We start from the raw sequence: 27,509 nt of genomic DNA on the forward strand, positions 1-27,509 counted from the left end.
GCTGCAAAATCTAAACTCAGATTGGTAACCATTTTTCAACACTTCATTTGAAAATAAACGGCACACATATTCAAAGAAACTTCTATCTGATACCTTTTTGCAATAATAGAAAGAAAATATAATAAAGGTGTTGTGTGCGCACGCACATTACAGAAATGCATGTACCAACTTAATAATACATAGACGCTGAAGAAATTTTGGATAAAAACGTGTAACACTAACTTATACACAAGCACCTTATGATAATCCTCCATTCTATGATTGTGAATCTTCACTTAAGCTAGTCCTAAAAAATTTATATTTTGAGGATCACTGTGGTGAATTAGATAACTCAAATTGTACCTGTTCCAAGAATTCATGGAGACGCTTCAGGACACGTCTTGTTACAGCGATTATGCTCACTTCTTGAATCTGATCCCAGTAAGTTGAACCAGTCTTTGGAGAACCCCCAGGATATATTTCAGATAGCATAACTTGAGCCTGCACATGGCATAACCTCAGAACCAGTAACTCTACACTTCATTGGAGAATAACCTCATAACCATTATCCCAAAGACAAAACACTTTAATTGAGAATCAACATGATAGAGATAACTAAATAAACTGATAAATTTCTTAAGCTCATTTAGGAGGTAAAGTAAGTCAAAAGGGCAGGCAGAGAACAAGATGCAAAAATGCACAAGTAATTGATTTGAAAAAAGCAAACATGTATTCCATCTTTCATATAGACCTTTCAAAAGGTAACACGAGTCCATTTCCAGCTGATCTTTGTGGAATTGTGGACCAGGGGAGGAGGTTACAGTGAAATTATGTGATGACCTTTTACTATGCTATCCATTATCATCTAAGTAGCACCCTAGATCTTCCATCTATGTTCTATCTAGATCATTTTTCCATTTTCTTCTTGAAATAAATCATATACTAAGCAAAAAGCGAGGCCAAATTTAAATCGCAAACTCCTTCAGCACCTTAGAACAGTATGGTCTTCACAGACATTCCACATGAACTCGTAAGAGTTTTATATGTGGGGCATTGTCCGAGGGCACCCAAAGGCCTTGGACCAGATATAAAGCCTATTTATATATATACACGTGTGCGTGTGCGTGTGCGTGTGCGTGTGCGTGTGCGTGTGTGTGACCAAATTTCAATCGTGAACTCCTTCAGCTCCTTAGAACATTATGGTCTTCACAGACTTTCCACATGAACTCGTAAGAGGTCTTCACAGACGTTCCTAAGAAATTAAATTTGGTGCTGATGTGACTAGGTTCGGAACTTTTTTCTAAAAAAACGGAATCCTACTTAGCTAACAGGACTAGGTATAATGAGGGTAAGCACCATCTTGCCTGATCTAGAAGTTGTCTGGACATGTTTGCAGACCTGGCAGAAGTTGCGGCAACATCAATGCAGAGCAGAATCTGACAAGAGAAAATGCATGTTAGCATTTATTAGTGAAAATCTGCTAATTAACCATCAAACCTGAAGAGATGAGTAGTCTAAAAACACTTACCGCACGTAAAGGCCCTAATTGAGAACGTAATGATGCAAAATCTAATTCCTGTACAGCATTAGAAGTTCCCTCCACAACTCGAGATACTGACTCTTCAACCTGGATAGTCAAGCAACACAAGTTTAATTCTAGTGAACAGGCATACTGCACACAAAACAGCAAATTCTCCTCTCTTATATTTATTTTGTTCATGTTTATAAGTCTCTTTAATACCTCCAATAAGTTGATAACGTTTTCTCCAACTATCTTCAATCATTTTGTGAGTTATATTTAATTTTACATTTTTCAAAGTATCCTGCTTACAAAGAATACAGAATAATATGTTTAATAAAAATGAAAGAAATATGTGTGCTCCATTTAATGCTTATCCACTTCGAAATATAATCTTTTGCACCTCATAATTCCACCTCAACTTTATGAATGTTTATATATATATAAACAAATCAAATAAGGGATGAACCACGTGGGGCGAATTTACCACCACCACAATGCGTGCTGCTTAGATATGATGTGGCTCTAACACGTTGGGAGCAAAATTTCAAAGTTGATGTTATCCCTGAATTTTATGGTACAACAAATCTCAATGAATATTTGGATTCGAAAGCCATTGTTGATGATGTGTTTAGTGCAAAAGATGTCCCAGATAATAAGCAGGTTCCCAATATTGCAACAAGATTTAGGGGCAGAGCTCGAGCATGGTGGCAAACACAGAAACAATTTTGCTAGAGGCATTGTTTTGCAATATCGGAACTCCAAATTCAGCATGCCTGACTTCTAGAGGAGGCCAAATTATCAAGATCCTTCTCAACACTCAGCCATAAGATGGTGCTCTTAGCCATATTAATTTTATGACCCGAAACTACCTCGAAACAACAAAGAATACCTCTAAGATACCTCAATTGCTCAACATCATTCCCCACAAAACCATCGTATCATCACCAACATTGAAGGTGGGACATCAAAACCTGATTCTGACCCTACTTTGAAACCATCTAACACTCTGAACCAATTAGCTCTCTCAATCATCTTACTGAAGACCTCTACAACCATGAGGAAAAGAAGAAGGGATAAGGGATCACCCAGCCTAATCCCTCTAGAACTCTTAAAGAAACCCGTCGATAACCATTAATGAGAATGAAAAAAAAAAGGTAGAAGACACACATCTCCTAACCCACCCTCTCCACTTAATTCCAAAATTCATACACATCCTAACATAACATAATCTAACAAATCCCAATTCACATGATCATAAGCTTTTTCTAACACGATACCTGGGTTACCACTCCTTGTATCATCAATGATCTCGTTCGCAATCAAACACCGCATCCAAAATTTGCGTCCAAACAAAGGCCCCTTGCTCCTGAGCAAGTTGATTACACATTTTTTTAATCTCATGGATAAGATCTTTGATATAATTTTGTACGGACAGCCGGTGAGGCTAATGGAGCGCAAACCACTAATATCCTTCACTCCTTGCTTTTTAGGAATAAGCTTGATGATAGACGGTATCAGATTTTTAGTTGTACCAATCAAACACCTTGATATAATTTGGATGGAAGTGATAAGTAGTGATGTTAATGAAGGAGGTGCTGGTGACAATAATTCTTGAGTGAGAAAGAAGGAAACACAAACCAAATACTTTCTCTGGGTTCATAGTTTTTTTCCTATTTTTGCTGCTGGTGTGCTTAACTTGACAAGAAAGATAGAAACCAAAGAAAGATAAAACCCTTTCCCATAATAATAACATCACCTTCAAAAGCCAATTCTTATATATATAAAAAAAAAACATGGGAAATAAATCATCAAATAGAAAAAAGATATGTATAATGATGATGAACAGTTGAAGTTTAAAACATACTGATGTGATATAATCAGCAGAAGCTTCGATTATATGATCCAACATCAATTACATAGATAGAACCTTATATTACAATTATGGGAAAGGGAAATAAACACTAAAGGCCTTAGCTTTAAAAAAAAATCATTGATAATAACCACCCTCTAATTTATTACAAACCCTGATTTATAACCTAGGGTGAGCAGTTAGGAATATGAAAACTAAATATAAAAAATGTAAACATGTATAGCATAACCAGGTTAGAACATACAGATAATTTTTCGAAAGCACCATCAACCCATTCAGCTAGTTCAAGAGTCGCTTTATCTTCGGGAGGTAAAGAAAATCGATGGACAGCCTCTTCTCCAATATCATATTTCGCCTTTTGCATACAACTGTATAATACGAAAAACTCATAAGAAGTTCCAAGTATAGAGTTAATAACATATTAGTACCCTGAACATGCCAAAACTTTACTTAGTTTCAAATTAAAAGTTAAATAGGTAGGGACATTTTGATCAGATAAATGTCTAAAGGTACCAAATCCGTAAGAAATTGAAAGTTCATAGTACAATTAGGCCAAAAAATGTCCGGGAACCATTTTGTAAACTTTTGGTAAGTTCAGGATAGTAATAAGTTATGAACTCTCCAAATATGCAAGATGCTATAACAAGTAACTCAGTACAAAGAGTCACATTTTGGTGGCAATCCCCGGGGCATTTAAGTGAAACTGGCGTGAAAAATGAGATACAGATAAAACGGAGTGTCATAATAACTACCCTAGTACATTGGCATATAAATATCTTCTGTTGTAAAATTATAAATCTAAGGAGACCTACATATTTAATTGACCGATGCATATGAGTGTATAAGTGTGTGTGCACCAAGGTATTCTAATGATCGGTAAATTAAAATCACTTCCTTTTACCGTCCAAAAACTGAGGTTTCTCTTCCTAAGTTGTTCTATTGTTAAAACATGACCAAAACACGCAACCAAACAAAGAAGGCAAACTTGTCCCCGAACATTTTAGAACCCCAAATGACTTGACTTTTAAAGTAAGGATATGGGTTTTTTTGTGTCTGTGTTAGGAGAGAAAAGGCGGGAGAGGATTTATAGCAAAGTTAATAAACCAAAGGCGATTACAATTGTTCGGTTCACAATTCACCGAAGGAATACAGTCTAGTTTCCTCGTGAGTGCTACCACTTTGAAGGAAATCATGTAGTGGACCTGTCTAAGTTCAAGCCCAACTCCTTTTCCAATTATTGTAATCGTTTTTGCTTAATTTATACTAGTTGGTCTACAACTAATTGTTTGCTTTGTGGTATGATTTTAGTAACACTGTTCACAAGTAACACTTGCAACTTTTGTGTCTTGCTGATTTCAATCTTTGCATATTTTGGATGCTTACTTTATGTTGTGGAAGTTGCTAAAGGGTAAATATCGAAGCTGGATGCACATCCAACATGAAATTCGGGGAGATGTCTCATGGGTCACCCATTTGCTGTGCGACTTCCTGAGGAAGTTGTTGATTTATAGTCGCGGGGACGAGATTCTCAGAATCGGAAAGAATGATAGAAATCACGTAGTGGACCTTTCTAATTCAAGCCCAAGTCTTTATTCAAATACTGTTATTGTTTTATTTAATTTATATTAGTTGGTCCACGTGTTGTTAGACTATTGGTTTGATTTGTTATTAATGAAAAGACTATTGGTTTGCTTTGTTTTATTTAATTTATATTAGTTGGTCCACGTGTCGTTAACTGTTTTGTTATTAATGAAAAGTGTTAAAGCTGAGCCTTTTAGGGTCTATTTCCCTTTCTCCTCTAAAATTATATTATTGGTAATGAAGAAGAAAGTTGATAGAGAAAAGAGAGAGAAAAGAGAATTCAGCTTTAGTTAGTTTCGCCCTTCTCTCACACTTCTTGTATAGGAAAATAGTCTGCATATATGGAAAACCTCAAAAAATCAGGGTCTAGCTATTAAATTAATGCTAAATCGTTTAATCGAAGGTTTCACGATTAGATCACATCACACTCACCAAGTCCCTGTCAGAGAAGGCAATATAAATTCCTAGATTCGAAGCAATACAGCCATCATCTTTCCTCATGAACACATGAATCTTGTAGTCAGCAAAGTATATAATCTAGGGAAAGACAAATAAAGAGGTTCCACATTTCAAAAAATACACTACCTGCAGTTTGTTTACTCTTACGGATATATTCTTATAGTAATAAATCATAAAACAGGCAAGGCGTTAGTGTTGAAAACCTGCCCAAGTAGTGCCTTAGCCTAAGGCCAAGACCATGAACGTGCTTCGCGCCTTCGACACGCATAGTCTTTTCCAGCCTATCAAATAAAATCTTCGGCTCTTGGTAAAAAATATAAACATTATCTTTGCCTACCCTCAGTATCGTCCACAAAATGTACTACCAATTGCCTAAAGATAATGTGCCACAATCATGGGCAAGCAAAAACGAGACAGATAATACAGACATACTAGATAGGTACCTCTCGATCAGGATAACACGATCACCATACAAGAGGAAACACCCCTTTTCAACCAGCTATGGTTTTTCCTTTTTTTTTTTTTTTTTTTTTCGGTAAAAATAGGCCAAGAAGTGCACGGTTAGTCCTCATTAAAAGCACATTGGCTAGTCTCCCTATCTATTTTATGTCTCTTTTCGTCATTCCCAAAAGTGTCGCGAATAGGATTGAAGAAATTATGAGGAACTTTCTTTGGGATGATTTGGACGAGCAACATCACTATCACTTGGTTAGGTGGGAGTTGTGTTGTTTGGCTAAGAAGAATGGGGATTTAGGTCTTCGAGACATGAGTAATTTTAATCAAGCTTTGTTGGGTAAGTGGTTGTGGTGATTTGGAGAAGAACGTCAGAGTTTGTAGAGAAGAGTGATTGTGTCCCGCTTCGGGGAAAATCATTTCGGATAGAATAGTGGTTCGGTTTGTATCTCTTATAGTTGTGGGGCTTGGAGAGGAATCCTTAATGTTTTTCCTATGTTTCTGAAAGGTGTCCGGTATAAGTTAGGGCTTGGTGACAAGATTCTGTTTTGGGAAGATAGTTGGTTAGAGGGAGGTTCACTTGGTAACGGTTATCCCTTGTTGTTTGGCTTGTCTAGCTTCAAAAGTAAACCGGTTACAGATTGCATGGTTAGAACTGAGGTTGGCATATCGTGGAATCTAGGTCTTCGCAGAGCTTTGAATGACTGGGAGATCGATGTGTTAGCTTCTCTTATGGCTAGGCTTGATGCGCTACTTTCTGTGACGCAAAACTGTGATAAGAAAGTGTGGTACCCGAGCAAGAAAGGTACTTTCTCTGTTAAGTCTTTTTATTTCAGCATTCCTACTTGGTCAAATTCTCATAATCGTTGTGCTCTTATTCCCTCTTTTCCCAGTCTAGTCATATGGGGAGCTAAAGTTCCCACCAAGATTTCTTTCTTTGCTTGGACAGTCTCCTTAGAGCGTATTCTTACCATTGATAATCTTCGGAAGCGTAAAAAAATTATTGTTAACTATTGTCAATTGTGTAGGAAACATGGTGAATCTGTAAATCATGTTTTGTTGGGGTGTCCTTTTTCTTGGAACATTTAGTCTTCTTTCCATTTAAAGTCTTGTTTTTATTGGGTGAGTCCTAGGCGAGTGATGGATTTGTTTAAGGGTTGGCGTCATGGTCATTTTACCTCATCAGGTAATCGTCTTTGGAGCTTATTACCATTTGCTATTCTGTGGGGTATTTGGATTGAGCGAAATCGTCGACACTTTGAAGGCGTTTCCGCATCTAAGCAGGAGCTTATCATATCTATTAAGGCTTTATTATTTCAGTGGTCTAAGATTTTTAATGAGTTTAGGAATATCCCTTTTGAGTATTTTGTGGTGAGATGGGATAGGCTTTTGTATTTAGAAGTAGAATAATTTGTAGTTCTAGGGTTAGCCTCCTGTGGCTATGTTTTTAGTTTTATTTTGTTTCTTTGTAATACTAGGCTTTCTCGGCCTACTTTCTTTTCACTTTTAATGAGATTTCAACTTTACCGAGCAAAAATATATATATATAGGCCAAGAAACCTACGGTACAATGGAAAAGCATTACAACCAAACGGCTAAAGACCAATCAATACATAATCAAACCTAGCAATTGGTCCCATCTAAACACGACATGCTGAAAACGACCAACTAAGTAACGACTAACCAATACCAGAAAACCGGTAACAGGTTCCCCAAAACCTGATACAAATCGCCAATGTTCTCGGATTTTCTTCGGTGATCATATAGGTTAGGTGTGCTATTATAGACTTATCTGCAGTGGTTTCTACGAAGAAGTTTGTACTGTCAAAGCTCTAACAATCACCAAAACACTGAGCCAAGCACTTAAATTACATGTTCACTTAGCATAGAATCTTTCAACATGCAATCTTTTGGCAGAAGCAAATTAACACATTTTCTTTAGTTGTTTTAGTCATTGAAATAAAAAAGCATCTATGAAAGATATTGAAACCGCTGTTTGGTATCCATTTAGCGTAAAACTAAAAGAAACTAAGAACTCGGGCCTTGAGGTAAATCACAAACCAGTCAAGAAAATATATTCACATAAAATAATTCAGAAACTCACAAGTTCAGCAATCTGGAAGGAGCAGCACGCAATATAGTTAGGGCTTCCTTCCAACTCCATTGGCGCTCTGATAATGGAAGAAGACGCTGCAAAACTGACAAGCGCCATTCCCAATCTTCAATGAAATGTTTAGCATTGGAGATTCTCCAATCCAAGGCATGTCTTCCACCAGCCGTAACACTACTATTCAACATATTATCTTGTTCAAAACCATCTGATGGCAAGCAATGACGCAATATCTCAAGCAGAAATTCTGTAAAAGACATAACCAATTTGTTTCTCTCCTCGTATGCTGAGAGATCATTTTTTTCCCAGGTAGATGCATCTGAAGATTCAGGATAGCTATTGGATGACACAAGTGTCAAATTCAAGGAAATGGTGTCCATATGTAAAAGTGAGATGACAATACACATCGCTAATATCTGCAAAATTGAATACAGTTGAGATTAAGTTGGGAGATAGAGAATGTACGAGAAACAGCAAAACAAGACATTTCTAACATAGACGCACTTATCAAAATGACCATTCCTCAATGCAAGGCATACTTGCGTCCAGGCCATGTCCCAACCATGTCGATTTAACATATTTGACTACTAACAACATCAATGCAATGAAAATTTCAAAAGACATACTTCTTCAATGAAATGATACACAGTTCAAACTGACACTTGAGTCCACAAATCCAGGAAAATAGCCAATTACTTGAACTCATGCAAGCTGTAATGTCAATTTGTTTTGTTCATGTATGTGTGTCTGTTTTGATTCGTATAGAATGGAGAAGAACGAATTCTATTCCGTAAGATCTCTATTATGATAATGAGTCACCCGGCATTTTTATTTAAAGCACTCCGAGGCTGTGGCAAGGTGATCCTCTTTCACCTACATTGATAATTATAATATTGATGGAATTATGGAAATACTAATGAAATTTGGGGTGTTTGAAAATTGTGAAAAGATAGGGTTTTGAAGAAGACGATTTTAGTGTTTCACAAAGGTTTCGAAAAAGACACGTCTGTGGTTCTTTTAACTTTGTTATTGTTGATGACATTTTTGTTTACAATTACAAAAGCTACTTATGCCATGAGAAAGGGTTATGGTTTAGCTAGAAATTTCATGTTTTTTTTCCAATTTTATACTAAATTCAGAGAAAGAGTGGAAGGCAATTTCGTCACTAAGAAATTACCAATGTCAGTTCGGTTATGAAATTACAATTACGAATAGAGACGATGTACTAGGATATGAGCAGAAAATACCCCGGATGCATCACACAATGAACAAAATTAACAATGATCATTTTCCTTTGTTGATAACTTCATAGTAGCTTACCTGATTTCTTTTCGAATAAATAATGGATGGTTAAGCTTCTACAATAACATCATACATGAATTAGTACTACAGCATCTAGGACCCTGGACTTCTTCTCAACGAAATCACTACAGTGTAGGTACAGAGGGATAACAAAACTGGCCAATATATGAGTTTGCTGCATTATTACACTCATGCCAAAATAAACTTCTTCATTTTCTATTGTTCTCCTATAATGTATAAGTTTCACACTATACATTAACTAACATGCATACCTACAATTCACAATCCAAGTGTGTGTGTGTGCATGCATTTGTGTACTTCAGCTGCGTTCACAGTGAGAAGCATGTTCCTTTGAGAAAGAGACTGCAATAAGTAACAAAATTTGACACGAGTCAATAAACGGAGCAAATTGGTCTTTCTGTCAGAAATGAAACAACAAAAGATGCTATTAAGATAAAAGCATCGAGATGGACGGATGATTATAAAAGCATCAAAAAATAAAATGTTTGAAGAAATTGAGGTGGTGAGAAAAGTTGGAGAGTATGGATATGGACAGAAGAGTGGTGAGCAGGGAGAAAGGTGTAGAAAGGGCGTCATCTGGAAAACCTGCTAGCTTTGGAGAGACACTGGGGGCAGGAATGCACTAAGGAGAGGGGACAGGGGACAGGATTCGAGGTATGATGCAGGACATCGAGAGTAGAAGAAAGGGGGAGCATAAAGGTACTGCAGAAGGATGGAAGGTGTTAGGGGACCACCACAACGATGACTAGGACAATCACCTTACATTTAGTTGCGCAGAAGATGATGTGAGCTGGGAGGAGGAGGTCTAGGGCAAGGAGTTAGTGGTACAGTGGTAGAGGCAGGGGGTGTTGGGTGCATTTCGTACTGATCTAGCCGTCTTCTGCTTGCTGTTTTGTGTTTTCCCTGTTTTCCATTTCACTTTTGTTGTATTTTCCTTTTCTTTGGGCCCTTCTTTTTTCTTTTCTTTTCGGTAAGGGGTGGGAGATCAGGTGTGTAAGAGAACTTAGGGTTGCTTGCTGACTAGGTAGACTTGAGTTAAGTGGCAACCAAATTATATCAAAATAAATACCTTCTACAAGTTAAAAAGAATGAAAACATAAACAGCCTCGTATCTTTAATGATATACCAAAGAGTGCAAGTAACATGCCACTGACCTTGCGTGGAATATTTCCAATAGCCTCTAAATGGTTCTTTAAGTCTTTCAAGTAGCTTAATGGCATATGATATTGGCCTTGACTATCATTGGTCACACTCCTTTCCATCGCTCCTATAGCAAGAACAGCTGACTCCAAAGCATATCGCATGTGCATGAGTTCAATATCCTGTATCCTACAGAGATACATGCATAGAACAGAAACGTTAAGGAAAAAAAAAAAAAAAATAAGAACAGTGCATACACATGCACAACAAAGATGAAGTGGGAGAACAAAAGCCCTTCCTGCAAACAGATTATGTGGGTCCAAAGCGCCTACCTTTTTTTCTTCTAATTAAAGGAATTGTATTGATATAATATAGAATATTACATCAACACCCAAAAACTACTCAAAGCTAAGTTTCCAGGAGCATAAGGCCCACCCTACCCTGCCTAAAGGCTAGTATACCCCAAGTACAAAAAGCATACAAATACAAGAAAATAAAACAAAAAAAAAAAAGAGCCGAAGCAGCTTACTTTTGACTAATTCAAATTAATCAATAACCCACTGAATAATCTCTGCATCACAACATGGTCTAATAAGCTAATTTTACTGATTATATGTATTCTGTAATGTCTACTCTAACCAGAAGACTAGTCATAAATTACCACTTCACTGTGACACGGCTGCAAAATGTCCCTCAGTGTGCAGCCCAAATTATCTACTCAAACAACCATTCTCCTCCACAGTGTGACCCCAACCCAACCCAACCCCAATCTCCGAAACCAATCTTAGTGAATTTTCAAAATTTGAACCAAAAATTATGCTACTGACGAACACAAGATACTAATAACAAGTAAATGGATTTGACTGTAAACACACAGATTCCCCGTGTTTCCATCTCCATCTCGGACTTTCTATTTCCATTGATATAATTATTAAATAAGAAGTTAACATATATCTAATAAATTGGGGACTACAACTTTTAACCAAAGAAAAAACACCAACTTGGACATACAGATGCAAACAAATAATATAAAGAAATAATGACTTCTACTTTTCAAATCATGTTGTACACTTGTACTTCCATCCCAGTAACTTAGTTGAAAACGCATAAGTGGAATGTCAAATTTGGAAACATTAGTACCCGAAAAATGGCTAGAAAGTGAAGCATATATGCAACCGCACCTCTTCCAAGCTGCTTCTGTAGAAGCTATAGGCTGCATGCTAATTAGCTCTATAGCATCTTGAAATTTTATGCCTGGGACTACATCAAACAAGACCTGCAGGAAATTTATTCAGTCAAAACTTGACACAAGAAGGTCACTAGTAAGCATATGTCAAAACGTTTGGAGTGATATCTTAATTTATTTTTGAAGTAGGACAGTTTGCTACAAGATGCTATTCATGCCACAAGATTTGAACCAAAACCATCACATATATAAGCAATTTCGTACTTTGATAAGTAAAAAATGTAACTACAAATGTTCGACACAAAGCGACTAACACAAAAATTACAAATAAAAATACAAATTATGTATATTGGCTAATGGTTAAACACGTTATGGTGTCCTTGACATATATCATTTGGGATTGGTGTTGCCAAAACCTCTCCCCTGTAAGCAAGATCTTTTGGAATTTAGTTCGAAAGGAATCAAATGGGAATCAAAATGGCTGTTATATTGGTATAAATCATATAATAGAACTACTACACGAACAGCAAGAACATTAGTAACCCATAGAAAACTATCGACAACCTTCCTCATTGCTTATTATATTCTCCCAAAATTTGAGAAATTGGTCACTAGATCATTTTGAATGTAAAATGAATCATTTTTTGAAGCCCTCATCTTATACAAGCCTTTTGGCTGATAGAATGAAGAATTTCATAGGTTCATCACTATTGTTGTGTTTTGTTGAAAAATTGAAAAAATATGGGTTGCTGGGTTGTTGATGATTGGGTGGGGGATAAGGGGATCAGATTGAACATTTTTAAATTTTTTGAATTTTTTCCTTTATGAATACAAAATGAGTTGATATATCCAGATCATGAAGATGTTATATTGGTAAATATCAAATTTGATATTTATTGATATATCGGCGATATAATAGAAAATATCTACACGATATATATCGAGATTTCAGCAATCTTGAACATTATGGTAACAGCTATAGTTCAACGACCAAAACCCCAAGCCCATGTACACCTATGTACCCCAGAGAGAATAGGAACCCAAAACAGGTTTTGGGGAAAAAAAAGGCAAAAAAACAGAAGCAAAAGAATAATCTAAAAACGACCACCAAGGTGAAACAAACAGCCCATAACAGTCCACCGGCTTCTGACATCCACACGACCTCAACTTCTTTCCTCCAATCCAAAGTAATAACCGTCCCTGCTCCCAACTGCAATATTCGAGATCTAACATATCATCTTTCCTCGCCATGCTCATCCTCTTCCAAGTTGTCATACTAGTCATCCGTCAAGCCTCCTTTCTTTTCCTCTTCCCACCATCCACGCTTCTCTAATTTAATAACTTTCAAGTGAGATATTTTTGGGTGTGAGATACGAGTCACTAATTTTCAGGCAAGAAAATTTTGGGCATTTACAACCTTACAGCCTTCTTTTAATCGACAAAAGGTAAGCTTATCCAAATATACTTGTAGCAAGAAAGGAATGTAAGGTTGACCAAACTGAAAACCTAATAAAATTATTAACAAAAAATAAAAAGTTAACCCTCTCAATTGGTGGATTTCTAAAGAATATCCCCACTCTTTAGTTTTTCCTACAGACCTATCCCTGTTCCACTCTGTACCGTCCTGCTCCTCACTACTGCCATGGTTAGCAATCAAATGATTTCACATCAAAGAATTCACAGAGCCACGTAAGTTCACTCTGAGAAAATCTCATTAAGACTTTAGGCCCCCGAGATTGTTAACCAACCCTCCATACAATATGTTGTTGAACAGTACCCCCCTTGTTGCAGTAGATAGCATATAAATCACCATATGCCGTGTTGAGTGGTCTGCCTAAGCACCATTTATCCACCCAAAATGAGAAAATTCCACCATCACACACCTTGTTGCTGACCTCCCTAGCAATGAGCTCCTCAAAAAATCATTATGCCACTCCAAAGTGAGCAGACATAGGTATTGTTGACACATTATACCAATACCAAATAGGGTAACGAACTAACCCCTAAAATTCAATTGAGGCAACGAACTTTTTTTTTCATCAATTAGGGTAACCAACTTATAGGATTGGTCAATAAGGGTAATCTGTTAACCTACCATCCCAAATTCTCCGTTATCTATTATTAATCCAAAAAAAAATCAATAAAAATAAACATTTATCAAAAAATATAAAAAAATATTTTCTTTTAAAAAAATATATTCTTAAAATAAAGAAATATATATATATATATATAGTAATTCTCTAAAAAGTAGCTACTTAAGTTAACTTAAAATAAGTACGTAAGTAAAATTTTACCTAGAAAATGAATTCAACCCTAATTTTTAGTAGATATCATATACTCAACATTAAGATAATCTCCACAAAATTTTAGCTCATTTGGAAACCTCTAACATTGGCAAAAAATGATTACAAAAACTCGATATTTCTAAACTATTAGATTTCTTTTTAAAGATAACAACAATTTTTATTTATGTTAGAGGTTTCCAAATGAGTTAAAATTTTGTGGGGATAATCTTTATGATGAGTGTTTCATAACCACAAAAAATTAGGGTTGAATTCAATTTCTAGATGAAGTTTTCGTACTTATTTTAAGTTAACTTAAGTAGCTACTTTTTAGAGAAGAACTGTATATATATATATATACTTTGAAAAAATAAATATTTATCCAAAAAAATATTCTTTAAAAAAATGTATCCTTTAAAAAAGGAATGAAAAATGTATATTCTTTATATAAGAATACGCTTTTTTTGGATAAATTGTTTTATTGATATTTTAAAAATAATATATTTTGTAAAAGAATATATTTTAAAAAAAATTAATAAAAAAAACTTTTTAAAGATTTTTTTTAAATAAAGATTTTTTTATTGATTTTTTTATTATTAATAATAGATAACGGCGAATTTGGATGGCAAGTTGACCGATTACCCTTATTGACCAATCCTATAACTTGGTTACCGTAATTGACCAAAAAAAAAGTTTGCTGCCTCGTTACCCTATTTGGTTATTTTTCCTTCCTTTTTTTTTTCTCTGATTGGTAAAGTAAAATTCATTTTGTATTTACAATACTGATAGTCAAGATTACTATGTGTTTTGGGACCAAGTAGCAAGGAGCTACTCGACCAGTTTCACACTCCCCCAATACACCTTGCTAGAGCTCTCATCTCACTATCTCATTCCAATTGCACATGAAATCAACAAATCTTACACCCGTAAACAATAATGTAGACATGCCCAATCAGATAGAAGCTCCTTGATCTCCCCTACTAGGTTATCAACACCATACTGATCTATAATAACATCTTTCCACAGGCCAACTTCATCATTGCCAAATCCACAAACTTTGAAACCCAAGACCTCCAAGTTTCTGCAACATACAAACCATATCCTAAGAAATCATGTGGCAGTGGTGAGTATCCCCTTCAATTCCCAAAGATAACCTCACATAATGGTTTCCATGGCCTTAGCAAACCTAGTAGGCACCGTAACGAACTGAGTCTAAGCATATAGGGACTGGAAAGAGTGATTTTAATTGGGATCATCCTACCACCTGATCCAATTATAGCAAGAAATGGCATGGTTCGACCCATAGTCAGGATTATTACATTATAAACGTTTCCAATATTTAACTATCCCGCTGATAGAATTTACAGTTAAAAATATCCAATTTTTAAGTACATGAAGTCCTAAAAAGTCATAAAATTAGAGGCATATGCTTACCCGGATAGGGGTCTGAACAGCGAGTCGTTCCAGCACAAAATTTTCAACAAAAGGATCAGAATGAGAATCATCACTTTTATCTGCATGCTGTTCTTTTACAGATAACAATATTGAGGATTTTGAATCCCATGAAAGACCAGAATTGACATGGGCGACAAAAGAAGAAAGATCCAGGTGATAGCATAAAGTATCACACAGATGCTCCACACAAGACATCTGTCAAAATCAATAACCTATCATCATCAACAGCTTATCTCAAAAACATTTATATCTTTATAACTAAGGCAATAAACAAAAACAACATTGCGCATTAATATGGAAGTCAACAAAAGAAGAATGACCTCATCTGACTGCTTTCCGTAGAAACTGTATTCTTCCAACCTTAGAACCTGTGATTTGCTAGTCCACAATAGCTGCATCATTTTTTTCCTCGGAACTGTCTTACCAGACAGTAGATCCCAACCCATGACAGCTAACAGTGGTTGAAGAAGAGGATACAATGAAAGCACCTGTCAATAAAAGAGACCACACAAGTTAGATTATAGAAAATGCACATGCCATTATTAACAAGCTTCAGCCAAGGGATGTGTTTTTGCTTTTTTAAAACTAGGATTATAAATGCATTACATAGCAAACACAGAACAAACATGCAAATTATATCAAGGAATGGCATTCCTCTTTCTAGCAGCAAAGCAACCGCTTTATTAGTTTATTGTCAATTTAAGATTAAAACACCAGTACACACTTGAAGCTATATAATTTAATGTTTTACCCTGCAGTTACAAATTGTCCGGAAACACACACACCACCACACACACACACACAACTATATAACAGTTAGTAAGCTCACAAGCTTTTTTTTTTCAATATGGACAAAGATGAGGCTAGAAAAGAGACATCAGTTTAAAAGGTATTTGCACGTATCTCTTTAAGTTGCCATCCCAGCCATTTTGTGGCAATTGCAATACATCATGATCACAGGCAACACACGCCTTCCATAAGTAAAAATGTACATCCTAGTGGCTAGTGCTGATCCAGATACGTAATATATAAACGCAAGAGGAATGAAAACATACATCCTAATGCTTTTTGGGACTCCCCGACAGAAGATTCCATAGATTTCCAAACATGAATATCCACAAAAGCATTCTCTTTAAAGGAGTAGCTATGTGCTAAGGGTTAGCTAAGTCAAATTTATCATAAACCCAAGCACATACATTGCTAGCTTCCTCAAACTGTTCCCTCTTGACAGCAGCGAGAGCACCATCCATAACAGAATCGAACATATGTACTCCAGAAACACGAGCATAGTGGTACATCTCTCTTCTGCAAGAATTAAATGCGTTGCGCAGGTATGAATTCCCGGACTCCAAATTCATAGCACGCCTGACTTCTATGAAGTAATGCTGCAGACGTTCTAAAGGTGGGATCCAGTTAGCATCAGAATCTCTAAACATCTGAATTTCTTCATTTATCATTTCATCCTGAATAACCTGCGAAGTAGTAAAAGTCAATAAGAACTTTTCAAATAAAACACATAGGTTTAAATCAATTAAAAGTGTTTAAAATCACACACAACAGGAAAAGAATCCAGTAAGTATACTACTTGATCTGTATAAATGACTGGATCAACATACACATTTATGGGATAGGGTCTATGAAGCAATCGCAATTGCAAAATTCTCAATAAAACCAATATTCTATTCAATCCAAAAACTAAATTGGCCAAGCCTACAACCCTTTAAATAGTTCTAAATCAATTAGAACACTATAAATTCGGAATTAAAATAACCCCAAAATACCCTTATACTAAAATAAGCTCAAAAAAGTTAATGGCGAGAACCCTAAATCACATAGAACATAGAGACTCAATTCTAATACCCCCTAATGACATAGAAACATATACAGAACCAAATTAATGGCGAGAACCCTAAATCACACCATACTCCCCCACATGAAGAACTCGACTCCGATGAGTTAAAAGTCTCCTTGGATCTCCAATTAGGTGGCAGATAGGCACTCTTTCCAGCTTTAGCAAGCTAATTGGAGGACGAAAATTGTAGCAAGAAGATGAAGACTAAGCCGTACTTCATTGTAGACATGAGTTCTTCTATCCTTTACTTTAATTTTGTTTCCACCATCATGTGTAACTAAGTTTTAAGCTAGGGCTTAGAAGAAGCCCTAGATTTGGGTTGATTGTCGTAGTGTATTCAATTTAATGCTCTCTTGATTCGAGTAATGAATAATTTCAGATATTGGTAGAATTACTTCAGTGATTTTATCTTGCATGTTTAATTCATGTCTTGACTAGTTAATAGGATTCATTATTTTGATATTTTCCTTTCGATAGCAAAGCATTGGTACTAATGTTTAACTTAATCTGTGAGAAGTTGTGCTTTAGACAGACGACTTTTTCTAGGGGTTTATACTTGTTTTGCCGAAATTCAATCAAACTAATTTTTAAAAACTTCACGATCATATTTTCGAGCCCTTGTGCTACTTGCAATAAAAAGAGAATCTTATATTGAATAAACTACGATTGTATGATTTGTATGATTCAAATGCCTTTGTATGATTTCTCCATTTATATTTTATTCCGATTTTAATTGTTTTCGTAGAAATTAGTCAGGACTTAGTAGTAGTGATTTTAATCTCAAAAATCTCGGTTGAATTAGTTTAGTATTTTAAAACTCAATTGTCCAAGTTGCATACTTAGTCAGTGGGATCGACACGTTTGCCGCAACTATTTCCAACAAGAGCTGTGTGCTGGTAGTTTAACTAGGGTTAATTTAGTCTATTAATAAGATTAATTTAAATTCCTAACAATGCTTCACACTCTAAGGCTTCTAACACAATTCTTCACAAGTGCTAATACCAAAAATATAACTTAAAAACTTGATAAAGTTAAAATAATGACAATGAGATGCGGTTCAAAAATGCTTTTATAACCTGAATCATTTGTACAAGTTGTGTGCAGTTCGAAGAAAGAGCTTCTCCATAGATTGACATCATTTGTTCTCGTACTATAATCCAAGTGTCTCCAAAACCATCTCTCGCCAACCAAATCTTCTTAGTGAGATCTTGCAAAGCCATCCTGGAGATTCAAGACACAGACAAAACTAATAAAATGGTAAAGATACGAAACACAACTAAATAAAAAATCAAACTGTATAATGAGAACAACATATCTACATTTGTAATGTCAAGAAAAATTAACCATCTAATATCTCACAAAGATTCCATCCAACTCAAATAAAATCTTAAAAAAAAAAAACAAACCATGCCAATTTACCCACAACTTTGTAGAAAAAAAAGTTTTGCTTACATCCTACTTCGAACTTTCTCAAACCGCTTCAATTAAGAAAACTAATGCATAAAAACATATAGATAATGGTATGGTACATAATAAAATTTGTATTAGGGTCAAAGTGCAGTTCTTACTCTAATATATATCACAACTGAAATAATTCCAATTCACTTTCGAATTACCATATCATATACTTTTACCACAAACTACACATTAGTCAAAAAAAGAAACTAATATGAAAGAAAATAGCACTAGTATTGTCATCTACCACAGGGAACATTGAAGTTTTGTATTTAGGTTGCCCTTATAGCAGGAAAGTTTCGTCGGGAATGAAATAGGATGGGGGATGAAGCGAGGTGGTTAAAGGAACTAATACAGAATGGTGTAATATACTCAAACATTGTAGAAGGAAGGCCACCAAAATCGAAGGGAAAGGAATGGTGTACTTACCCTATTGAACATATGATTCTATTGATTTTACTCACCCTCCGATTACTGTATCTAATGGTCAAGATTGGGCTTACATGGGTGCCACTTTTTCCCGAAATTCCAATTTTTCCAAATTCCAATTCTAAAAAAAATCGGATTTGGCATTAATATTACTAGTCCGATTTCCGAAAAGCCGATTTAAATTCGGATCGGATGATTTCTAAAATTCCGATTTTCTGATTTTTTTCCGATCGGAATCCGCCGATGCATATCCGATCCGATTTTGCCGAATTATTATTTAGAATTACATACAATATATCTAAAATTCTAATATAATTAGAATTGTTTCTAAGATAATTAGAATTGTTTTAATATAACCCCACTTATTTTTTGCTCATTTACAGTAGATTAACTTGCATTAATCAATATATAGTACAAATAAACTAAAAACCCTAGAATTAGTATTTACTAGGGTATGCCCGTGCCTACGACCCGTGAGACCTCAACGCGCCTGCCGTGCTACCCCGACAACTCGTTATGCCTTCGGTAAAAGCGTCTGGCGTGCGAAAGCCGAGCGTGTCTTCGGTAAAAGGCCAACCGCGCCGGCACAAAACAACTTCGTCATAACCCGGCCGGTAAGCAAAGTGTATGTCTCGTCTTGGCGAAACAACTTCGTCCGCAGTATGAGGCGCCATTGCCCATTATCCATTATCCATAAGCCCATAACATTAATTGGGTCACCCGATTAATCAGGCGATACCATATATCAAATTTGGAGGCCCAACGGTTTATAAACCCGAAATTTTTGGCTGATTTTTTTGATGCCTACCCCCACTATTACAATTTTTTTTTTTAATTGAGCCCATGCTCATGGTTCCAAGCCCATAAAATATTCAACCCATAAAACTTTTGTCCAATGTTAACTTTTTTGTGTGGGGGTGGGTGAGGTGAGAAAAACTGTTTAACTCACCCTATAAAAGCTTTTTAATTCACCCTCCATGAGTTTTGAGTGGCTATGGTTAGGGTGTGTGTCGACCACGTCTCACCTTATGACGTGGAATCTGTCCTCTCACTCCTCCCTATTTTGTTAGATAGATTGTACAAGTTATAAAATAGATTTAATATTAAGATATTTGAATTTTCAATAACTTCCGATTTTTATCCGATTTCCGAATTTTCTTATTTTTTCCGAATTCCAAATTTTGAAAATTCCGAAAAAACCGGATCGGATCGGATTCGGCACAACATATCAGATTCTGAAAAATCCGAAACCGAAAATCCATATTCTGATCCGATCCAACCGAAACACACCCCTAGTCTTACATAGCATCTCTTAACAAGGAAAATGCAACAAAATCCGGCTAGGCTCCTCTCTATTCCTATGTTACATGGACATGCCATATTTTAAAAATAATTTGTGTCAGATATGTATTCATGTGTCCATCTGGACACGACACGGACACATTGTATGTGGTATACCTCAATTTTCAATATTTCGCCGTGTCCGTAACACACGTATTTGTGTCAATGTAACTTAGCTCTATTCCCATCTCAACAGTTCTCTCTCAACAATTTCTCTTTTTCAGAGTTATCTCTTGAAGCAATTCTCTTCATCTAAATACAAGTATACAACACAGTGAATACTAAATGGCCCAAGACAAAATGCTCAATCTTCACTCGTCTCCTCAACAGCTGAAAACTAATCACAATATTGTGTTCCAAGTCAATTTGATTTGTTCATTACTTATTTGCCTAATGTTCTGGATTTAGGTTTTATAACTTTGTAATTGTGAAGCCAGGGGATTGGACAGGCACTTATATATCTTAAGGGTTTCAGACTTTTGTTTTTATTGTGCACTATTACAAGTCAATTAACATTTTTATCCTATCAAGCAAAAAGCTATATCTTATGCTCATGACTTCCACAAATGACAGCTTATAACAAGCTTAACAAGGATGGAGCAGTTTAAATTAGCAGGTGTGGTTACGGACTTCAACTAAGGAATCATGGCGGGGAAGTGATGACTAAATAAAAGGTGGTGGTCAAACGAAGTCAGTCATCTACAAAAAAAAAAAAAAAACAAAAAAAGTTGTATTTCAAAAAGTAATCCAACCATAAATCTTGTAGAATTTTTTGGACATGTCAAACTTGCAAAGTACATGGTGATGTTGATGCAAAGTGTTGATTACAACTTCCAAAACCCCCAGAGCATCCAAGAAGCACTCTTGACTGTATGGGAATTGGAATGGTGGGATGAAAGTAAACTGAGTTGGGTGAGAAGGTCACCCTTGTGTAATGTTTCCGTAAGAAGCACAAGAAAGACGGTCCAGATTTTCTAGTGAGCTTTTATCCACACTGGGCTTTCTAAAACCAGAGGTGACTCCTATACCACTGTAAGGAACAACTCTTTTATACTGAATTTCATGCACAAGACTATCTCCCACAAGACACCAATGGAAGTAATATACAGCGCAACTGTATTTCAGTTTTATTTCTAAATTTATTTATACTCAAGTTGCTTATTGGGCTATGCCATCAAGTAGTACAACTCACCAAATCAACCATAAAGTTAACTTGCCAGTCCAACCAAATGGACGCAATTTGATAAATCAACTAGCTACACTTTGGTTTGATTCCTACATGTGATAATATTTAAGTTTACAACTGCAAATGCTATCAATTAGAAGATTCCACCTAATCATCCATAAACAATAGAACCAATTCAATCACAATGAGAAATATAGTAAGAATAGTGAACTTACCGATACTCAGTCTCCAACACTCCATAATCCAAATGAAGAAACCGAATATGAGAAACCGCTCCCTTCACATCATTCTCCTTCACAAGTTCCTTCAAAGCATCCAAATGAGCTAACTGAACATTCCTCCGTATCAACTTAAGTATCCTAACTTCCTCTTCCGCCTCCACCCTCCTCTTTTCCTCAACATGTACAGTAATTGCCAACCCAGATTCCTCCCCATCAAAGCAACCAACTTGTTTCTGAATATTAAAACACACCGCATCAAAAACATCCGATTGTTCCAAAAACAATTTCGTCAAACACTTAATCTCCTCATCTCCAATCCCAACAAATTCCTCTTCCAAACCATCACCGCTCTCGACAATAATATCTCTCCTCAATCTCCTTAACCCTAACTCAGAAACCTTATCCAAAACACTAACAAAATCAACAAACTCACATTCCTTCCCTTTCAAATCAACCAAATCTTCAACTCTACACTCAAAATCACTCTCCACATCTTCTTTCCCTAAACTATCCAAATCAACTCTACACTCAACCTTAGAAACAACCAATTGAATAAAAAGTAAAAACTCAACTTTCAATTTAAACAAATCAGAATCCAAATTCCAAATCACTGACTCATTGTCATTATTATTATTGAATTCTAGTAAAAGTAAAGACGATAACCAAGTGAGTAAAGCAGGTGAAGAACAAGAATCTGAGAAAACAAGATTGTTTATTTTTCCACCTAATGAAACAACAGTTTGTAATATTGATAAAGCTAATTTAGGGTTTCCACGTTTATGTAAAGTGAGTAATGAAGCTCTGAATGCTTCGAATTGAGTTAAGAATAAATGATTTGTTGTTACTTTTGTGAGTAATGAGATTTCTTTATTGTTCTCCATTCAGGATCACTTTTTTTTTTTTCTTTGCCCGCGTAAATATTTGTGGATCGGTCTCGAATTTGATGTTTTATAAGGAATGATGAAATGAATGTGAGAGAATGTATAAAAATGGGCCTTTTTTGTAGTTGGGCTTTTCGGGAAACAATTGAACCGGTTTAAGAATCTGAGCCCAATAGGGTGCATGGATACTTTGGATAGCCATCATCAGCAATGGCAATATGATGTCTTTCCCCGTCTGTTTTAAATGAAGGTAACATTTTTGGCGAGTTTGGTTGGCAGAACACCAAAGTTTATGGACGATGCTACTGCCAAGCGGAAAAGGTTGATGTTTGCTCGATTTTGTATTGAATTTCCAGTTAACCACGAGTATAAGGATAACATAAATATCAAGGTTGGGGATCACGAAATTGATATACCTTTGGAGTATCCATGGAAGCCTCAGTCCTGCGAAAGGTGTAATCGATTTGGGCACACTACTCAGCAATGTGGTAGTCGGGCAACGAGGTCGGGGTCACGAAGGGATGGACAGTTGAATGATGGTGGAGGGACAAGTAGGGTGTGGATACGAAAGCAAAATGGACAGAGCGGAATAAGTGAACACAGAGAAGAAAGTCAACAGATGGCAACAGAGAGGGATGAATATAGGGAACAAGAGGGAGTAAATCGGGGTGAGCAGCTGGCAGAAGGAGAAGCATCTCTTCCCCTTGTGGTTGCTGGAAACGTTGAGAGGCTTAACCGATGCTTGAGAGATTGAAAGCGATGGTGAACAGGAACAGAGTGATTCAAGCTATCAGTGTCCAAATGCAGAAGGTCAGCAAGGTACTCAAAATAGTATTCAACTAGTATCTCCTGGTAGAGTTGAATGTAACTTTCAAGGGCAAGAGGATGCCGCTGATGAGCTAATGTTGACGGTAGTGCAATCCCCTCTACAGCAAGGCAGACCTATACTATACATCCTAAAACTGGAGTGTTTACTGCTGAGAGAAACATCTTTGAGGAATTGGCTGATATGGAGGAGGACGACCTCTCGGATGCTGAACCTGAGCTGTTCAATGACATGCAGTCCACTCCTGTCCCGGTCAGAGTAGCACCAGAGAATAGAGCAGTCCAAACAAGAGCCCAGAAAAAATGAAACTCAGAACAGCAGACAACATCGGGGAAGAGAGGAAAGGGACGGCCGAAAGGGCGTGGGAAGAGACGAGGACACTAAACCAATTCCTCATCAATGATTAGGGTGTGTAGTTGGAATATAAGAGGGTTGAATGATCACATGAAAGCGAAAAACTTAAATAAGTTTATTGTGGAGAAGAAGATTAGTTGCATGGGTTTGTTGGAAACAAAAGTGAAAATGAAAAAACACCTCACTATTGCCGATATGGTTTGCCCCTCATGGGAATGCATACATAATTATGCGAATGATGAACATGGCCGTATATGGATCGCATGGGATACGAGTAGTTTGGATGTACATAAAGAGGTGGAAGGGTCCCAGTTCTTACACTGCAAGGTCCAGAGCCTATAGCATGGGTTCTCCTTTTTCCTTACCATTGTTTATGCTAGTAATAAGAGTCATGAGAGACTCATTTTGTGGGATGAGCTGAAGATGATAAGTGCCGGAACTCAAGGTGCGTGGTGTGTGATAGGAGACTTTAACAATGTACTGTTTTCACACGAAAGAGTGGGAGATAGGGCTGTTCACCCAAGAGAGACTCTCCATTTTGCGAATTGTCTAAATACAGTAGGGCTGTTTGATCACGCAGAAACTGGATGCTTTTACACATGGAACAGCGGTGAGGATAAAATAAGAAAGTGGTCAAAGATTGATCGGTGTCTTATTAATGCGCCTTGGACGTCCATTCCAGTAGCAACAAAGGTGGAGATATTAACCCAAGGGCTCTCTGATCATTGCCCGTTGATTCTGAGTTTTTTGGAAACTTTTAGAAGAAACACTCCTTTCTAATTCAGTAATATGTGGACAATGAGTCAAGATTTTGTGCCTACTGTTAGAGCTTGTTGGGAAATCGATGATCATGGGAGTCCACCATTCATGCTAACAAGTAAACTCAAAAGTTTAAAAGGTGTGTTGAAAGGGTGGGCACGATCGGTCAGGAATGATACTCAGAAAAGGGTGGCTGAAACAAGAAGTGAACTGGAAGCGATTCAAGAAAAACTGAACAGTAAGCCGCTCGACCTTATTCTTAGTGTACAAGAGTTTGCTATGAAGGAGAAGCTGTGTCACCTACTCAAGCTGGAGGAAGCTGAGTGGTACTATAAAACAGATATTGATTGGTTAAGCTTCGGGGATAAATGTAATGCATTTTTCTTCAATGCTTTGAAGGAAAAACAGATCAAAAATAGGGTGTGGAGTATCACAGATGCGCAAGGAACCAGAAGGGAAGGTAAAGAACCAATGGCTGAAGCTTTTCTGAAGTACTATAGAGAGTTACTTGGGGTGTCGTCAACAACTTATTGTGACACCGAGTTTCTGAATGGTGTCCATGTTACTGAGGTAGAACATGGTACACGTCAGCTATTAATTTCCCTTATTAGTGACCTGGAGATCAAAGACGCACTGTTTGCGATGGGAGACAACAAGGCACCAGGTCCGGATGGTTTCAACGCTTTCTTTTTCAAAAAAAGCTGGGATATTATTGGCGATGATTTCATTAGAGCTATTCAGCATATTTTCAGCCATAAGCAGATCCTAGGAGGTATAAACTCTACTTTTCTATGTCTTATCCCAAAGATGAAAAATGCCTCGCATATTGCTTCCTTTCGACCTATCGCATGTTGCAACATTGTTTATAAATGTGTATCAAAAGTGTTGACTAACATAATGAAAGGTTGCATTTCATCTTTGGTATCAAGTCCTCAATCTACTTTTATTCCTGGACAATCGATTCAGGACAATCTTTTGATGGCCCATGAACTGCTGCGTGGGTATTCAAGGAAGAATCGGCATAAAAGATGTGCAATAAAAGCCGACATTCGAAAAGCTTATGACTCGCTTTTGGGTAGCAATAGAAGCAATTCTACACAAGTTCAAGTTCCCACCCTTATTCATAGAATGGCTTCAGATGTGCTATACTTTGCCGTACTTCTCGGTGATGGTAAATGGGTCTCCTGAAGGTTATTTTCAAGGGAAGCGAGGCTTAAGAAAGGGAGACCCTGTGTCTCCTTATCTGTTCGTGCTAGTCATGGAGATTCTGAGTGCGCTACTCCTTCAAGGGCTGCAGTCTCGAAAATTTCAGCCCACTCAAAGTGCAAAAAGCTGGAGATATCTCACTTATGTTTTGCTGATGAGGTGCTCATGTTCTGTAAAGGTAACATGGACTCTATTATGGCTGTTAAGGATATCTTGCATTCTTTCGCTGAAGCTACAAGACTAAAGCTTAGTAATGCAAAGACAACTCTTCTAACTGGAAGTATGACTGAAGCGAAAGGGCTAGCATTAGCAGAAGCCATGAACATCTCTCTTGTAACCCCACCAGTCACTTACTTGGGGCTGCCACTCACGGCTACAAGATTAGGGGTAAAAGAATGCTTGCCACTCATAGAGAAGATTACCGGAAGAATCTCAAACTAGAAAAACAAGGAGTTGAACAGGGCGGGCAGAGTGCAACTTGTGATGTCAGTGCTTTCATCCTTTCAGAATTATTGGGCAACAACATTTGTTCTCCCGAGAGCAGTACTGGATAAAGTAGCTAAACTGTGTAACAGATTCATCTGGCGGGCAGGATTGAGTATGGCGAAAAATATGCACCATGCGAGCCATGCTACTCTCAGACTTGACAAAGAGCAAGGCGGTCTTGGTTTGGTGGATCCACTGGGTTTGGAATCAAGCTGCATATATATTGTGGATTAGTGGTGAAATTGGCCCAAAAAACTGATTGTGTATGGGTTAAGTGGGCTTGCGAGAATCACATAAAGAAGAAGCATTTTTGGACCATGAAAGTTCTGCAGAATGCTCATGGGTGTGGCGAGGGATCCTAAAGGATAGAGAGAATGCCTGGAAGTATGTCAGATACAACATAGCGAATGGTAATGGGACGAGTTTTTGGCATGACCCATGGTGTGCAGGCCCACTCATCTTGGACCCTGATGCAAGGGCACTTCTGGCTGATGTAGTTCCAATGGATGCGCTGGTCAGTTCGGTGATTATAAATGGAGAGTGGGCAAGGAGTATCATTGATCTACCTGAATGTGAGGTGAAGAGGCTGATCATGAACACAGAGATTAACTTGTACACCTTGGAAGACCAAGTCATTTGGACACCATCAAGTTCAGGGCTATTTTCTGTGTCCTCTGCCTATGCCGGTCTTGAAGAATGTTAGAAGTAAAGTAAAATGGTACAAGATTGTATGGGGAAAGATGTCGATGCCGAAGCATTCATTCACCGTATGGCAGCTGTTTTCTAGATCGCTACCAACCCAGAACAGACTCATGGCGAAGAAAGTGATTGGGTATTCGCGATGCTGCCTCTGTGATTTACATGAGGAAAGTTCGGCGCATTTGTTCTTCGAGTGTTCTTATTTGAAACTGGTGTGGAGCAGTTTTAAAGAGGCGATGGGGTTACCAGGAAGAGTTCGGAATTCCCATGCAGAATGGTATTACATCTTGTGTATTTGCAGACCAAAATCCATAGCCTTTGAAGTGTTGAGAACGCTAACCTGTGCTGCAGTGCAAGCTATATGGAATGAGAGGAATTGGAGGCTCAAGAGGCAGCGGTTCCTCAGTGCTGATTTAGTGAGCATGAAGGCTTTGAACAATATGAAATTGTATTT

At 37.1% G+C, this 27,509-nt stretch overlaps 2 protein-coding genes across 3 annotated transcripts in view; one reads left to right on the forward strand and one right to left on the reverse strand.

Moving 5' to 3' along the window:
* Positions 1 to 22,791, reverse strand: part of LOC147511015 (zinc finger FYVE domain protein) — a 54,708-nt gene extending 31,917 nt beyond the window's left edge. The window contains exons 1-12 of one of the 2 annotated variants that reach the window (XM_086602864.1): positions 21,839 to 22,791; positions 18,289 to 18,433; positions 16,557 to 16,832; positions 15,681 to 15,848; positions 15,340 to 15,555; positions 11,619 to 11,713; positions 10,452 to 10,626; positions 7,969 to 8,390; positions 3,616 to 3,739; positions 1,508 to 1,606; positions 1,344 to 1,415; positions 343 to 480 (exon numbers count right to left, since the gene is read on the reverse strand). In XM_086602864.1, the coding sequence (XP_086458990.1) occupies positions 343 to 480; positions 1,344 to 1,415; positions 1,508 to 1,606; positions 3,616 to 3,739; positions 7,969 to 8,390; positions 10,452 to 10,626; positions 11,619 to 11,713; positions 15,340 to 15,555; positions 15,681 to 15,848; positions 16,557 to 16,832; positions 18,289 to 18,433; positions 21,839 to 22,725 (2,817 nt within the window). In that variant the 5' untranslated portion in view covers positions 22,726 to 22,791. The other variant, XM_086602866.1, reaches the window with a different exon arrangement.
* A 3,262-nt stretch (positions 22,792 to 26,053) lies between these two features.
* On the forward strand, positions 26,054 to 27,059 carry LOC147511016 (uncharacterized). Its single transcript, XM_086598329.1, has 3 exons — positions 26,054 to 26,257; positions 26,378 to 26,555; positions 26,689 to 27,059. The coding sequence occupies exons 1-3, from the start codon at positions 26,054 to 26,056 to the stop codon at positions 27,057 to 27,059; spliced, it is 753 nt and encodes a 250-aa protein (XP_086454455.1).
* Positions 27,060 to 27,509: the final 450 nt, after the last annotated feature.

Source organism: Coptis chinensis, chromosome 3 (assembly GCF_015680905.1).
Source record: "Coptis chinensis isolate HL-2020 chromosome 3, ASM1568090v1, whole genome shotgun sequence".
Classification (NCBI taxonomy): domain Eukaryota; kingdom Viridiplantae; phylum Streptophyta; class Magnoliopsida; order Ranunculales; family Ranunculaceae; genus Coptis; species Coptis chinensis.